Raw genomic sequence first — 16,420 nt, forward strand, 5'->3', positions numbered from 1 at the left:
GGCCTGGCTGGAGCGAGCCCGAGGGAGCTGACCGAGCCCGCTGGTCCCTACTGACGGGAGCATCCCATCGACGGGCGAACTGTAGATGGATAAGAAGTGAAAAGGACCAACCTTCTCGCTGATCTGAGAGATGAGAGTTTGGGTTGATGGCAGAGTGCGATGAGGATGAGGAGGGAATAAAAAAAAGACAAGGAGAAACACAGAGAGAGTAAAAACAGGCCAACCTTCATCTGCCCACACAGCACGGACACGAGACAAGACTCTTGTGCCCCACGCACACGCACGTGCACGCAGGTGCACGTGGACCACGCCGCTCACGAAAGACTCAGGACTCATGGAGGACACGGTGGACAGGGCTGGGTCCCGCTGGCAGGTGTGGCAGGATGCCATGGGCAGGACAGGGAGGGGTGGAAGGGGAGCACAGGTGGGCCCCCATGCCTCACGCACACCCCATAGCTCAACAGACCCAGTGAGCTGGGCTCAAGTCGGGGCCCCCCCAGCCCACAAACCCACCAAGGCACAGGGGCCACTAGATTCCCACCATCTTGAGGAAGCCCCACACTGCAGGGCAGCAGGGTGAGGAACCGGTCTGGGCACCTATGGGGAGAAAGGCTGTGGGGACGCTGCCCCGTTTAGAGACAGCTGTGGCCAGCGGCCAGCTCCCTGCAGAGAAAGGAAAGGTCGGGGGCAGGCAGGGCACGGCACGCCCTGGCCCCTGGCAGCTCTGCGTCCTGAGAACTGTAGAAAAGAGACGCTGTGGATAGAAGGAGAGGGTGAGTCACTCGGAGGGAGATGGATAGTGACACAGAGAGGCTGGTCCACCCAGCCTGCCTGGGCCTGCTGGACCGCGGGTGGAGCTGCGGGCAACCGTGAGCAAAGGCAGATGTAACTGGATGACGCATCCCCCGACAGCTATCCTGACGGCAGCAGCGGTCAGTGGCCGCCAAGCACTTCTTGTGTCCCTGCCACTGTGCCGGGAGCGTCAGCGGCAGCCGCAGGGGCTCAGAGAGACAGCGGAGCCCTGAGAGTCTGGGTGACATAGGATGTGAAGCAATGAAGACAAATCCAAGGAGGAGACGTAGCCTTGAGCCCAGTGGACACAGTGGACACAGCGGGAGAAGAGGGAGGTGAAGGGAGCTGAATATTGGCAGGAGGCTGTCCATCTAGAGCAGTGGTTCCCAACGTCCAGGGCGGGGAGGGGTCCCCCCAGGTGACACTGGGCAAGGTCTGGAGATATTGTGTGTTCTCGGGACTAGGGGTGCTGCTGGCATTTAGGGGGCCACACGTGCTGCTACACATCATATGACGCCCAGGAGAGCCCCATGTCACAAAGAGTCATCTGACCCCCAGTGTCAACGGTGCCGAGGATGAGAATCCTGGGCTGGAAGCCACCCGGACCCGGATGTTGAGGCTCCTGACAGCTGGGGCCCACTGGTCTGGAGGGGAACAGGTGCCTGCTCTGGAAGGAGGTCTCAGAGCCGCTCTGCTGGCAGCAGGCGGGCAGGCACCGGGGGATTGCTCTACGGGCGGCTCACTCACAAGCAGGGTTCGGGACAGAGCTGGTGGCCGGCACGGGAGAGGTGGTCTCAGGGACGCCGGGGCTGATGGGCCCTCAGCACTGCTGGGAGCAGAACGCAAGGGCTTTTTGCCAGGACTGAGGTGAGAAGCGGTGGGGACACCAGAGGCAAAAAGCCCTAGGAAGAGGCTTCCAGGTGTCTCCAGGTCTCCTCAGCAGGGCCTGTCCTGGGGCTACAGGGCAAATTGCTCTTGACAAAACAGGGCAGGTACAGATGCAGGTGGGGCCGGGCTGTAAGGCAGGTCCTGGGCACAGAGACTTAGGACTGGCCCGCAGACATCGGGTCCGCAGGAATGTGTGTGAGAGGGAAAGAGCAGCAAAGCCGAGCTGGGACAGCCTGCCTTAGGGTCCCCGGCAAGTGGGTCAAGAACCAAAGAAACCCCCACACTCATTGCCCAGAAGGCCTGTGCGTATGCGTGGTGTTGGGACCCCGCCTGATCCCACCACGTGGGGCTGGAGGTACGAGCTCCCTGGTTAGTACCCGAGCTGCCACCTGGGGCGGCTGGGCTCAGCTCACCTCCAGAGACCCACCGCCTCGCCTCAGGGCCAAGGCCAGCGTGACGCAGACTTCAGAGAATACTACCCAGCCAAGATAATAACGCAGGCTCCGTCACCTACGTCTGGGCCTCCTCCTGCCTCAGTATGGCCCCCTGCAGCTCTGCCCCAGGAAATGTGTCCATTAGACCATGCCCAGGCAGTTTGCTTGGGTTTCTCAGTGGCCCTGCTGGGCCGCTCCTCTCCCTGGTGCAGCCACATACAGCGAATGGCTTTCGAGGCATCTCTTTTGACCCTATGATCTTTTGGGAAAAGTGTTCAGTCAAGATCGCGTAGCATTTGGAATGGTCCAGGTGGCAGGAGGCAGGTCTCTGAGCAGGGCTGTTCTAGCGTTCCTCCCTAGGAGGGGACTCGTCCAAGCCCTGTGTGCCTGTCAGGCGCTCTGTCTGAAGCCGTGGCGGGGGGAGGCCGTGCGCTTCAGCACCGTACGCATCTCAGCCATCTGGGTGGCTCTCAGGCCCCTGGCTTCTCTGCCCTGATGTTGTTCCTTAAGACAGGCCCTGGGGCCACTTAGGCAAGCCTTGAGGGGCAGGACACCTGACCGAGGGGCCAGTGGGGACCTCCTACTCCACACCCCCAACTCCAGTGAAGTGTCGTCTGTCGTCTCTGAGACATAACGTGCCTATCACCCTATGGGCTGGTACCCTTGGCCTCTTGGGAATCTGACACGGAGCAGCTCCTCGATAACTATATGGTTGACCATGTGGCTCCAAAGAGTAGGACAGGCCACTAACACCGCCTGGGTGGAGGGGCAGAAGATCCCCTTGAGAAGCTACACTAAGCACTTAGCGTGATGAAGTCATCGCTGCAAGGAAGCCACGGCCACTTTCCTTTCCAAATCCCCCGAGTGGAGACAGTTTCACTTGTAATGACGCCCATCTGTGCAGAAGGGCTAAGTGACGGGGTGTGGGGGCAGGAGGGGCTCCAAGGGTGCACTGTGCACAGCAGACCCAGCACGTTCTCTGGAAAGAGCAGGTGACCAGCTTTGGTCACCCTGGGGCTGGGAGCACAGCAGACACTGGACACTCCCCAATAGTCTCCAGGTTTCTCTCTGCTGGGAACCTGGGCTGATGAAGATGCAGGATTCACTAAGTCTCAGCAAGGAACACCTGAAACACAGCAGGTGCTCACCTGCAGGGGCTCACAGCTGCCTCACACTGACCTTCTATACAAGGGTCCTGGCTGGTGACAGGCTGCAGCTGGCTCCTCCTCCAGGAGGAAGGCCCTGGGCAGCCCTGGCCAGAGGGCAGGCTCATTTGGCCTGGAACCCCTTTGCTGGGCTGGGCAGGAAGGATTCGAGGAACGTCAGGGAAGTATGCCCGATGTTTACACGCAAATATGTGCCTGCTGGTGCACGTGCACGTGCACACACACACACACACACACACACCACAGTGAAAAGTCTGCTTGGAAGGCTCTAGACTCCCTTGGGGCTCTGGGCCCTTGAGACAGAACCTACAAGAGATACAAATACTCCCAAGAGTGGCTGCGTCCCAAAGGGCCTGCGGAGAAGGAAGGAAAAGTAGCAGCGGCCATCAGGAGTGTGCCCAGTGGGAGCTGCTGTGGCTGTTCCTGCTGCTGCAGAAAGAGGCAGGAAAAGGAGAAGCGGGGCCCATGGCAGCCCCCACTGTCCCCAGCAAGGGATCCAGACAGCATGGCCAGCAGGGCCAGTTCAGCTCCGTGGAGACAGGGCTGGGCACTGCCTGCGTCCTTACCTCGTACGTATAGGTTGGCGGGGGCCGAGTAGCGTGTGCCTGCAGAGTTGGTCGCCACACACTCGTACTTGCCTTGGTCCGACTCCTCACTGCTCTCAATCTGCAAGGCACCTGTGGGGACACGGTGACAGAGGTCAGGTCTGGATCATGGGGAGGGGGCTCGATGGCATTTGGGCTTGTGTTGACCAGACGCTGTAGATAATCAGGGCCACACCAGTGTTGCTTCCAGGAAGCTCTCCCTGATGAGCCCACCGGCCTCCTGGCAGGGAGCAAGCCTTGGGCTCTGGAGCACAGTCCCGCTTGCCCTGCCCTGCACTCTAGTGGAGCTGTCGGCTGGGCCAGGGACTCCATCCCATCCCCCAGCTCCATGGAGTGCAAGTGAGCATCCCCGTTAGTGCTCCCAGACCTCCTGGCCCTGCCAGGCGACGTGGAGCCAGGCGTGGGTGGGAGCCGCCTGAATACCTGCTGGCCCGGGAGTTGCAAGCATGCAACGGCCCTCATCGCCCACCAGAACTCCACAGGAAGGAAGGGGCTTGCTCTGGGGGCCTGGTGCCCAGCAGCCTCGGCTCAGAGCACCCATCCTCTCCCTCCACCCCACCCCCACCCCGCCGGCCCCACCCATTCCGGCTCCTCTCCTCAGCCTGGTCCTGCTAAAGTGCTTCGACCCACCACGGCTGCTGCATAATTCAGGAGGCTAATGGAGGCTGTAGCTCCCACTCGGGCCAGTGCCCTGAGGAGCTGCTCTGGCCGCAGACGGACAGACAGGAGCCAGGAGTGGGGGGGGCAGGGCAGCTGTAAAGGCCCCTCCACAGGGCCAGTCCTGGCAGGTCTGGGTAGGGGAGCCCACGGCTCTGGAGGTGGGCCGTGAAACCACTCGGCTTGGCCACCCCCTGGCCCCGGCAGTCAACACTTAGAAACACTGTTCTTGAGAGCACACCAGGCAAGCCGTCCGTGACAGTGACACCCCAAGGCACAGGCAATACCCCCTCCCGGGAACAAGCCGACAGACAGTCAAACCCACACAGGACAGTCCAACGGACACTTAATAACCCCACAGCACAAGCCTGACAGAGAACCGCCGCCTGTACAGAACAGCCAGAGCGACCCTAAAGGCCCCTTCCCGGGGCTCAGGCTGGCTGATGGCACCACACCCACAAAGGACAGAGACAGAACTGCTGAACCCCACCTGTGTGGACTGCATAAGGAGCGGAGGAAGAGTTCCAAGCCACACTCTCATGGCCCAGGCCCCAGGAGAGGACTGCCCTGGGTGCAGGGCTGCAGCCCCCCACTGCCCGCCCTCCCTCTTCTGCCGCCCAGACCCAGGGTAGCAGGAGGGGCTCTGAACACTCAGGGGGCTGGGGCCCGGGGGCTGGAGGTGGGGGAAGGGGCAGCGAAGGCTTAATGCCGAGGCCGGCCTGCTCTGCGGTTCTGGCCTCAGCCCTCCCCACTGGACATCAGGGAGCATGAGGGCCCAGGGCACATGCCAAATACCCATCTCCTGCAAGAACAGTTCTGACGGGCACCCAACAGGTCATGTGTATGGGATGGATGGACACTGTTACAGAAAATGTTCCCTCAAGCAGGCAGGGTCAGGCCCCTGGCTGGTTGGGGGTGGGGGGTGCTGCACTAGGTCAGCTCAGCTGGGGAGTGAGGGGAGACCTGGGGGCCTGGCGCCACAGGCAGGGACAAGAACTAGTGCCTGGGTGAGACCCCTGCTCGGGGAGGAGGCTCCCCTGTGTGGAGACCTAGGACTGGCTGGGGACCCAACACACAGCCCGGGCCTGGATACACACAGAAACCCCCAAATCTGGAACCAACACCAAGACCCGGTGGCAGGGGCATGAAGAACTAGAAGTGGTCCTGGCCTGGGAGGGTCACGGACAAGATGCCCCACAGGGAGGCAGCTGCTCCTCTCAGCCCTATCTTCTGTCCTGAGACGACCCTGGCCCTGGACTGAGTGTCCAGATGTGCCCAGGGAAGCCAAGAGACTTGTGAAGAAATGATATGAATCAAATCAGTCCAGAGCGACCATTTTATAGTGGGCCTGCTCCGAGCCAGACACTGCCCAGCCCCTCATCCCCTCCTCTAAACCTCAGGAGTCCGTGAGGTGGGCCCTGGCCCCGATTTAAAGAGGAGGACGCAGACTTCTGAGAGATCAGACCGATTTTCTGAAAGTCACACAGGTGATTCAAAGTTGCACCCGGATCTTTGGGTCCAGAGTGTGGTTCTGGAGCTCCAGGCTGCAGGGCTCTGGGGCATGAGAGCAGCCAGGGCTGGCAGGCGATCTGAGCTAGTCATGGTGGACCCTGGTTGTTCCCTGTGTCCCAGCAGCATCTGTGCTGGGCTACAGGGATTTACAGGATGGTCGTCAGTCTGCTCTAGGGCCAGGATGTTAAAGGGAAGTCAAGCCATCATGGAGGACCCCAAGAAAAAGGAGCTTCCTGGGAAGAAAGGGGGGCCTGGTCATGCTGCCCCACCTCCCGGGAAGGCTCTCCACCTGTGGTCGGGCTTGGGGCTCAGCACTTAGCTTCAGTGTGGGGCGGACAGGGTCCCTTCTGTGGGGTTGGCCTGGAAGGCCCGGGAAGCAGGGCTTGCCATCCCCCAGGCAGGGCTCAGCTGAGTATATCTACAGTCCAGACTTGCAATGGATGAGTCCACAGGAGGGAATGACCAAGAGTGGAGGTGTGTGGTGGTCGGTGGTGCTTGGGGGACCGGAGCTGGAGATGAGGAGGCTGGAGAGGTCAGGATGGGGATGGGGGAGGTGACGGACTGGACGGGATGGAGTGGTGGTGACGGCAGTGGCGTGGCGTGGCGTGGCGTGGCGTGGCGTGGCGAGATGCACGGACAGCATTCTTACCTCTGATTGGTGAACCACCTGGCGAGGTAATTTGAATGCAAATAAGATCAGAGAGAAGCATTAGTACAAAAGGAAGGAAAAGCCACAAAAAGCCAAACCAGATAAAATAAAACACGGAGAAATCAAGGCCTGAGTTAGGCCAACGCAGGTGGTAAGTGCGCGGGCGCCAGGCTGAGCCAGGCTGAGTGTGGGTGAAGCTGTGTCCCCCAGGTCACTGGCACTGCTCCGAGGGGGCGGAGAGAGGGGAGTGGGGCTGGGGTCATCGGGGCTGGAGGGGACGGGAATCAGGAAAGTGGGGTCAGGGCTCCTGCAGACCAAGCTGGCTAAAGCCAATAAGGGGAAAGTGAATAAAAGAGGTAGCAACCCCACTCCTAGGGGCACCCAAATGTCACAGGTGGGCAAGATTTCAAAATAAAGCACTTACCAAAACAAACCAAGGAGGTTAAGCACACAGAATGGGCTAATGGGAGGGCTTGCTGTAGGCTACCACCAGGCCAGGTCTCCCTCAAGCAGACACACCAGCCCGGCCGGGCCCCATCGTGGGACCTGGGGTGAACTTACAACCCAGTGGCAGATGCCCTGTAGTGCGCACTCATCCCACTCATAAAAAAGTTTGTGACTACTGAGCTTTCCCTGAACCCGACTGGTGAGAGCCAGAGGCCAGGGCCTCCTCCTTGCCCTTTTAGTGCTTCAAGCCCAGAGGGCCAGACATGCACCCTCCAAATGCCCAATGCAGGGCTGTTACGAGGTCTGCACAGGCTGCCTTCCCACACGTGCCTCCTCTGAGGCTGCACTCAGGGCCCTGCTTCTGCTACTGCCTCATCCAGTAGGTGAGGAGCCTATGAGCGGGCCTGGCCCCAATGCCATCTACCCTGCCTCCCCTGACCCCGCCCTCTCTGCCCATTGCAGTGGGGAGGGAAGTGTGCCAAGAGACAAACACCGATCACTCTCTCATCGAACTTGATGACACCTGCCTAGGAGGAATTATCCGTGTCTATGTCGGAATGATGAAACAAGCTAAGGGCCAAGTGGCTTCCCCAGAGCCCAAGGTCATGTGGCCTGTGAGGCGGCAGGAACTAACCAGGTCTGGTGCACAGCCTTCCCACTGGATTAGACTGCCTCCTGCAGACACAGGGGCTGGACGGGAGGCAGAGGCAGCTGCTGGGACCTGGGCTGGGCATGTGAGGGGCTGCAGAGACCCTGGGAAGAACCATCATCACAGCGATCCCCCAGGCATGGTCCAGGCACCTTGAGTGTCTCTGAGACTCTTTCAGAGGGTCCACAAGGTCAAAGCTATTTTCCTGATACTAAGAAGTTATTTGCCCTTTTCACTTTGGCTCTCTTATGAATAAACGGTGGAGTCGTCCGGAAACTCCACGAAGTGTGATACTGCAACAGACCAAACGTAGAAGCAGACCTGAGAATCCGGCAGTCTTCTATCCAGGCCCCAATTAAAGAGATTTGCGAAAATGTAAAACAATGCCACTCTCTTCACAAAATGTTTTTGTTTTACAAAACAATTATTTTTCATTAGAAATGTTATTTAACGTGTAATGGGTTTTAAAATTATTTTAAGATTTAAATATTTAAAACCTTTTCAGTCTCAACATCTAATACGGTAAATACTGATGAATAAAACCTACACAAACAAAAGCTCTCTGAGGTCCTCTAATATTTACAATCAGAGGTCCCAAGACCAAAAAGTCAACAACCGCTGATCTGCTTCTGCAGGGCAGGCCCGGCCTGGGAGAGGGCGTCAGTGGAATGGGCCAAGGCTGGCACCCCTAGCTCCCGGTCTCTGCTCCCCCAAAACCTAACCTGCTGGTAATGAGTCTCTGGACCTCTCAGAAGAGTCATTCCTCCACCAAATAAAAAATTTGCCTTACCATTTCACAAGGTGGGTGTGGGAGACTGGAGGGACCCAGGAGTCAGCAGCGCTCCTGAGAGGTGCCAGTGTGCTCAGGCCAAAGGGAAATCATGACCATGCACTGCCAGTGTGCCCTCCTGGCAGCCCCAGCTGGTGGGAAGGGTGAGTCGGGGGACAGGCTCTTTCAGTCAGAGCCGGGCCAGCCAGCAGAGTAGGGGACTGTAGGCCTCAGGCCCACCCTGGAGTCTGCACCTGGCTCTGGGTCCCATCTGCCAGGGCCGGTGGGCCTCCACCCACAGTCAGCTGCTGGCATCTCTGCTCAGGCCCTGTAGTCTCAGCCCGGGTGTCAGAGGGTGTGGAAGGAGACTGTGCTCTGGGTGAGTACATGCATGTGGTGGATCAGGTTGTCCTTGACAGTGATGCATTCAGGGCCCTGGGATGGAGCAGAGCCTCATAGGGCTCCTCGGCACCCTGTCCGGGCTGGGCAGAGCCTGTGGGCCACTAGCTCCTTTCAGGACCCAGAAGGGGCTCTGAGCCCCACCTGGAGGTCAGCCTCCGCCTGCTGCTCCGGTGACACCGTCTGCACCTGACTTGACTTCCACTCTCCCTGAGTTTGTCTCCATTCCTCGCGGGCCCACCTTGGGCCTCAACTGTAAATTCCCAAGAGGCTCTTGTGGCACTTCAGTGAGGAAAACACCTGCAGAACAGAGCTCAGGCCTGGACAGCGCTCACACCAGCCGCCCTCCTCTCCAGCTGCTGTTCCAGGGGCCACACCCTGTGACCCGTGCTGGAGCTCAGCCTGCAGGTGCCTGATAAGTTCTGGGGACCTGTCAGGGAGGGCCTGAGATCTGGAGAGGATGGGACCGTTGCAGCTCTGCAGTGCTCGCAGGGTCCAAGCGTACCCCAGGCCCCAGGTTTGGCGTTTGTGACACTAGAAGGCCTCTGGGTGACTGCCCGGGGGAGTTTCCGGCCCTGGATCTCCATGTGGGACCGCGGGTGAGTCCCTTTAACTCAGCTGTAAAGTGAGCTGTAAAGTGTATAATCACAACCTGTCCTACTTCTCAGGGTTGCAGAAAAACCAAGTGCAACAAAAGGCAGGGAAATACCTTGTGATCCGTCGGTGATGCATAAACTGTGAAAGTCCCTGTAAACAGCTGAGTGCTTGGGGGCTTGATTCCACTCCATGAAGAGATGTCCCTGTCAAATGTGTGGGGATTGGCCCCAGCACCCTTTTACATGGTAATAGGACAGGGCCAACAGCTCCTGGAGTCAGGGCCTGGTGCCAGGGCCAGGCAGAAGGGGGGTGCGGGGAGTCCTGCTACTATACAGGTGGGATGATTTAAGTCCCCTCAGGTGCCATCCCAGGAACTGGACCTGAGGTCCATAACCCCCAGGTTACAGCTTCCAGGTGGCAGCAAAGGTCAAACAAGGTCTTCCTTGGACCTAAGAGGCAGGGGGAGTGGACCTTTGTCTGCAGGGACAGGGCCCAAAGGTCTCGTTCATGAAATAATTTATCAGCAAGGGCTCAGAGATACCTGTCCTGTAGCTGGATTTGGGTTGGGAGCTGGGGGGGGGGGGAAGGGGACCTCGCAGTGGGGACCCAGACCCAAGCCCTCCCTGCAAGGTGCGCCCTCGCCTAAGTGAGCCGAGCTGGAGCCAGGCAGTGACAACACGGCGTGGGGTGTGTCCTGAAGGAGGAGGCCTTAGTTGGGCAGAGAAAGGAGAGGCTTCCTGATTTGGTGGCTTAGAGCAGACGGCAAGGATGGGTCAGGGTGGCTCTGTGCAAGTGGCAAGTGGCCAGAAATAACAAGAACCCCATTCCTGAAGCCCTCCCCATACGCCAGGCGGGGAACTAAAGCTGCCATTGCTGTTGTCTTGCTTAATCCTTCCTGTCACTCCTTTTTAAAGGTGGGGAAACAGAAGCTCAAAGAAGTTAAAGAACTTCACTGAGGCCACAGAGCTTGTAGGTGCGGAGCTAAGACCCAAGGGGGTTAAGCCGGAGGTGTGAGCTGGGAAGGTCAGGAGCGGTTCTGTGTGGCTTGCTCAGGAGCAGGTGCCTGGCCACGTGGGCAATGAGATGCTACTGAGGTTGTTGGAGCACAGAGGGACACGGGCAGAAAACTGGCAGCTGCTGGGGGCTGGATTCCCGGGGAGGGCCCGGAGGCAGGGAGCACAGCACTTGGTGACTGGGACATGGCTGGGAGGCAGTGGGAGGACAAAGCGGGTCGACAAAGCGGGTCCAGCATGACAGCCGTGTGGGTGACCAGTGGACGTGACGCGTCCTGATGGGAGAAGGAGTCGGCGTGCATCCCCTGCCACTAGCAGGGAGATGGTTGGTGGGAGAAGGCCACAGTTGTCTGGGAAGAAGTCACCACTCACGGCCAGTCAGGGTGACACCCTGAAGGCAGCTAGGTTTTTTTTTTTTGTCTTTTTGTTTTTTTAATCTAAAGCTCGGGCAAGCTGTGTGGTGCTGGAGACAGAACGAGGGGTGTGGGAGCAGAGGGGGCCTGAAGCTACAGGAGCAGGTGAGCTGGCCCACGGGAAGGCCCTGTCCGTGGGGACAGCGCAGGGGCCAAGGGCTCCCCAGCCGGAGGGAGGAGCCGAGGAAGAGGAGGCCTCAGGGAAGCCAGGAGGGAGAGGGAAGCCAGGGAGAAGGGGGAGGGGGAGCAGCCAGTGGAGCAACGGGCAGGAGCCGACTCATCGGGCAGTGAATGGGTGGCACAGGGCCTGGCACACAGTAAGCACCACATAAATACTTGATGAACAAGCGCGAGAGACAGAGAGCCTTCCCAGAATTGCTGCCACGGACAGTCAGTGCCATTCTGGGGCGGAGGCCAGGCCTGTGGGGAGGACCATCTGGCTGTTTGGGGAGCCTGCTTGGGGGGCTGTGGGGAAATGCAGAGGAGCTGAAGCATGCCGGCCGCTGGGCAGTGCTGGGCAGTGGCTGCAAATGCTGCCGGACCATTTCCTGCCTTGATTATGGCTGTTTTAATTAACTGCATTACAGCTGCCTCCATCTTGTTGAGTTTTAATTAAATTAAATGAGCTAACACTTTATAGGCTGTCTCAGGCGGCCATGGCTAGGGCCTGAATCCTGCCCCTGCTGGGCAGCTCACCGCTCCCTCCTCCCCTGGTGGGAGGGAGCGGGGAGGGGCTGGCACCCCAGGGAGCAGCACGGGCACCTCTAAAGCCTACCCCAAAAGGGCAGAGTCACGTACTCCTTTGTAGTGTGGACCTCACAGATGACGGGCCGCAGGGGCTCTGGTGGCGCTGGCCATCTTGCCTGAGCCCACCGTCCCGCAGCTAGCGGAAAGTTTCTGGACCAAGGTCTATTGGTCCAGGGTTGGCTGGCGGGCAAATGCAGAATGCAGCTAAGCCGATTCTGAGCCTCCTTTCCCGCCTGCACCGTTCCCACAAAAACTGAATCAATTATCCTGGCGGGAGTCTCGGAGGCAGATCGATCAATGGGGCGACACCTCCTGCCTGGTCATGACAGCATCCTTGCTGCCAGGGCTCCGAGCTGGCTCAACTCAGATATCTGGAGGAGACAGGTGGCCTTGGTGGCCAAGGGATGGCAGCAAGTCCTCCTGGCTCTAAGCTCCTGAGGTCCAGCCTTTTGAAGCCTGATGAATCAGGCATCTCTGGCCTCTATTCCTGGCTAAGCCAGGAGAAGTAAAGAGAAGCATCATGTAGGCCTCCTTTCGGGCCAGGCTGTAGGCAAGATGGAGGATAGACACCCACAGAGCACCTCTGCAGAGCCCAGCACCACACTGGGCACAACACTCAATGCTGCATGGAGCCACGCTGGACCAAAGTTTAGGCTCTGACCATTCCAGGAAGGTAAAAGAATCACCAGCAACGAACCCACACTGTCAAGCTCTCTTCCCTGGGCCAGGAGGGCCTGTACCAAGATCTGACCCACCCACCGGATGCCCTCTGCTCAGCCCCAAGAGGGAAGGCAGTGCTGGGTGTCAGGTGGACACCTTTCCTGGAGTCTGTGTGGCCCCTTGACCCTTACCCTCTGCTCACCTGAACGCAGCTGCTTGATGCGGCCATTGCTTGTGGCAGGGTCCACAGGGAGGAAGTCCTTGAACCAAGAGATCTCAGGGTCTGGATTCCCGCCTGCTGCGCACAGCATAGTGGCTGTGCGCGCCTTCTCCACCACCTTCAGCTGAGGCCCCATGTCGATGGAGGGGAACCCAGGGGGCAGCTGTTCTTCTGCAGACAAAAAACAGAAGTGCAAGTTAGGGTCGGCATTGCCTGCCTGCTGGCACCTTCCAGCATGGGCAGCTTCTCCTGACTCCTGGGTTGGCTGGGACCCTTAAGACCCTCGTCTTCCAGTTCCTGACTTCTAAGGATGCTCCATGTGAGGAACCAGAGTCCCAAGTCCTGCTTCCCAGGCCTGCTCCCCAGTCCTACACAGTGGGGCCCACCCTGCCCCGTCAGGGAGTTTCCAGGTCTGAGAAACAATGCCTCAGACTGGAGATGTCAGCACTTATCTCTCTGGGCTCTGGGAAAAACAAGGATTGATGCTCTGCTGGCCACAGCAGAAAGTGCTACACGGATGCTGGGCTGCGAGGGGCCCACAGCTCGTACGGCAGCCCCTAGAGCCACAGTTCAGCCCAAAGGCTCCCGGGGCTGTCTGGTACCCACTCCTTTTTCTGAACATGCGGTGTCCCCTCCACCGTTTGCATCTAGCCTTTAGCTCCACAGCATAGCAGAATCCCACATCACAGCCCGGATTCAGGACCGGACTGGGCAACCCCTGCCCTACCAGTGAGCCCCCGCAAACCCTGGTCCTGACCCATTCTCTACTAGAGTCATTTTTTTTTTTTAAGATTTTATTTGTTTATTCATGAGAGACCACAGAAAGAGAGAGAGAGAGAGAGATGCAGAGACACAGGCAGAGGGAGAAGCAGGCTCCACGCAGGGAGCCTGATGTGGGACTCGATCCCGTCTCCAGGATCACACCCTGGGCTGCAGGTGGCGCTAAACCGCTGTGCCACCACGGCTCCCCTCTACTAGAGTCTTGACCCTGACCTTCTCGTAGTCCCTGGGGGGGCCATAGTCAGGCCTGGGGACCATGTTGGAGCACGTGGAGGCCAAGGAGATAAAAAAAAAAACTCTATGAGGACACCAACATTTGATGAAGGGAGGCACAACTCCTCCCTGGCTGCCTTTTCCTACCTTGCTGGGGGTTGGAGGCTCATGCAGGAGATGGTCCCAAGGGAGCAACAGCCACAGACGTCAGCACACCCTCACTCCCGCTGCAGAGACTCGGACACACAGCCCTGGAAGCTGGCGGAGCAAGGCCGGCCTCTCCCCACCCTTGGAAGCACCAGGGGCTGGGAGCACAGGCTCTGGACTGGTACGAGCCAACTGGGGCTCCCACCTCTACCATTAACTAGCTCTGTGACCTGGGTGCCTTACTAGTCCTCTCTGTGCCTCCACTATCTGTAGACAGGGTTCAAGTGCCCGGCTTGTAAAGCCATCACGAGGACCACATCTAAGGATGCACAAGGTGCTGGGGAGTGTCTGACAGAGAATCTGCACCAGGGAGTACTGGCTGACATCATCATCATCAGTGGCTAAGCCACCTGGGTGGACGGGTACCGAGACTAGGGCCTGGGGCTGGTGGGGTTTGCAAACCCCAGAGCAAAGCTCAGAATGCGTCTGAGCACTCAGCAGAGAGCCTCTCCCATGGTGTGGATGCCTGACACGCCCTATGGAGGACAGAGAACAGTGTCTGTCTTCCAATGGGGGAGCGAGGCTCCGTGGTGGCAGAAACCAGGACATAGCCCTTCCTCAGGCCCAGCACAACACAGGCGTGTGGGGACACTTGCTGAGGTTGGACTCCTGTGCCAGGGAAAAGGCACATGGCATCCTCAGAAGTGATTCTAGAAAATAAAGGCTGGCAGTGCTGATCCTCCCTATAGACTCTCAGAGACCCAGGGGGACTGACTGGGGAGGCAGGCGGGAGAGGAAGCTGGAGGAGCCCCAGTAGGCGGGGATAAAACATCCCTCTATCGGCTGCCAGACCTGGGGTGGGGGTGAGGGGGTGGGTTCCTGCCAGGGCTCCGGCTGCCAGGGACATCCCGAAGGGGCTGTGGTGGCCCCATCAGGACAGGGGGTCTTGGGCTGGGGAGCAGCAGGACTTGGAGCACGGCCTTGCTCCCAGTGCAAGGCCGCCTCTCCCAGTGGCTACCCCTGCCTCTCCCAGTGGCTGGCGCTATGCTTACTTCCCCACCTGCAGCCCTATAAATTCCAGATGTGAACCCAGCATCTCCTTGACTGTAAATCTGATCCCACAGTGTCCTGACTTCCAGCTCTGATTTTCCAAGGAAAACATTAAACAGTGGCAGGGAAGCAGGACTTGGGATGTACCACGCAGGAAGCAGCTTCCTTTGGGCCTGAGGCCCAGTGCTCCCACCCTCCCTCCTCCGCCCTCCTCAGCAGCTGGGGGACACTCAGGACAGTTAGAGCCACCCTAGCTCACCGAAGTGACAGTCCTCAATCCTCCCTGCTCAGCCATCCCGAGCATGTGGGGGATGCAGGGACGACAGAGTCGGCCCGAGTCCAGGCCCGGGGGCCAGCCGGCCCTGGCTCCCTGGCAAGGTAGAGCAAGGAGAAAGGAAGAAGTATGAACACCTGCGGCCCCGTGTCCCGGCATCCACTCTGAATTCCTAACACGGGGAAGGTCTGGGGGATTTACGCCAAATTAAGGACAATTAATTTTCCTCCCTCAATTATCGCGCCCTCAATGGCTCCGTCCTTGGCTCAGATCATGCCTCAGGCGCTGCCGCCAGAGCCTAAAACCGGCATGTGTGAAGAGCTGTCCATAAAACAGCAGGACCCAAACGCCAGTCCCTTGTGCCAACTAGGCTTCTAGGCAGAACTCAGACGACCGCAGTCCCGCACCTCCAGCGGAGGGAGCGTGTCTCGCAGGAGGACTCCAGCCCCTCAGGGGCAACTCGCTGCTGTCTCTTCCCTCTCTGCTCCCCAGGAGGCTTCCAGCACATTCAAACGGAGCCAAGGTCAGCAGCTGCTTACTGATGCCCACTGTGTGTCTGGCCAAGCTGGGCACAGGGCACGCTGGACCCATTCTCTCATCCGGCACTGCCCCCCTGCCCTGCACCCACACCACCACCTGAACCACTGAGGCTCAGGGTAAATCCCTCACTCTGACCTCACATGATCACTGCAAACCCATCAACAATCAGGAAAACTGAGGCCCAGATAAGAAGCATAGAAGGTTACGGTTCTGGAGTATTTACCGTGCTCCACGTAGAGAGATAATAACATGCTTTAAAACATGATTTATTCTTAGCAAAACCCTACAGCGGGTGGAGGAGCAATGGGGTGCTTGCAGACCTGGCCAAGGTCATGCAAGCTGAATGAGGCGGGGCTAGGGTGACCCGGGGGCGGGCCCCAACCTGGCAGGGCCGGGCCTCGGACTCCCGGTGGGGGCGCCCCTAGGGGACAGTGCCACCACCCCGCCCCCTACCACGCCCTCCGCCGGCTTCGGGGCTCGCCGCTCCTGGAAGCCCCCCAGCACCGAGCGGCCACACGACCCCGGATGTCCCCCACACGGGGCCGCCCGCGGGCGCGCACCCACATCCCCGCACCCTGGGGCGTGCTCAGCGCGGCCCCTCGGAACCTGTCCTGCGGGCTGCGGGTGGAGGGGAGGAAGGGCCCCTCCCCCTCCCGGCCACCGGTAACCATGGCAACGGCGGAGAGGCGGGCTCCGGAGGAAGGCTGCGCGCGCCCGTGTCCCAGCGGGCGCGCGCCGGGGTCGGTCGGACAGCTGCCGCCCCTCCGCCCCGACCCGCACCTGCCGGGACCCTGCTCCC

General features: G+C 59.4%; 1 protein-coding gene across 24 annotated transcripts in view; it reads right to left on the reverse strand.

Moving 5' to 3' along the window:
• The window catches only part of PTPRF (protein tyrosine phosphatase receptor type F), an 86,776-nt gene that overhangs the window by 37,196 nt on the left and 33,160 nt on the right, over positions 1 to 16,420 (reverse strand). For 14 of the 24 annotated variants that reach the window (XM_072724263.1, XM_072724253.1, XM_072724250.1 and 11 more), the window contains exons 6-8: positions 12,600 to 12,788; positions 6,704 to 6,721; positions 3,847 to 3,957 (exon numbers count right to left, since the gene is read on the reverse strand). In XM_072724263.1, coding sequence (XP_072580364.1) covers positions 3,847 to 3,957; positions 6,704 to 6,721; positions 12,600 to 12,788 — 318 coding nt within the window. The remainder of the gene's footprint in view (positions 1 to 3,846; positions 3,958 to 6,703; positions 6,722 to 12,599; positions 12,789 to 16,420) is intronic. The other 10 variants (XM_072724264.1, XM_072724254.1, XM_072724262.1 and 7 more) reach the window with 1 other exon arrangement.

The sequence above is a fragment of the Vulpes vulpes genome, chromosome 10 (assembly GCF_048418805.1).
Source record: "Vulpes vulpes isolate BD-2025 chromosome 10, VulVul3, whole genome shotgun sequence".
In the NCBI taxonomy this organism is placed as follows: domain Eukaryota; kingdom Metazoa; phylum Chordata; class Mammalia; order Carnivora; family Canidae; genus Vulpes; species Vulpes vulpes.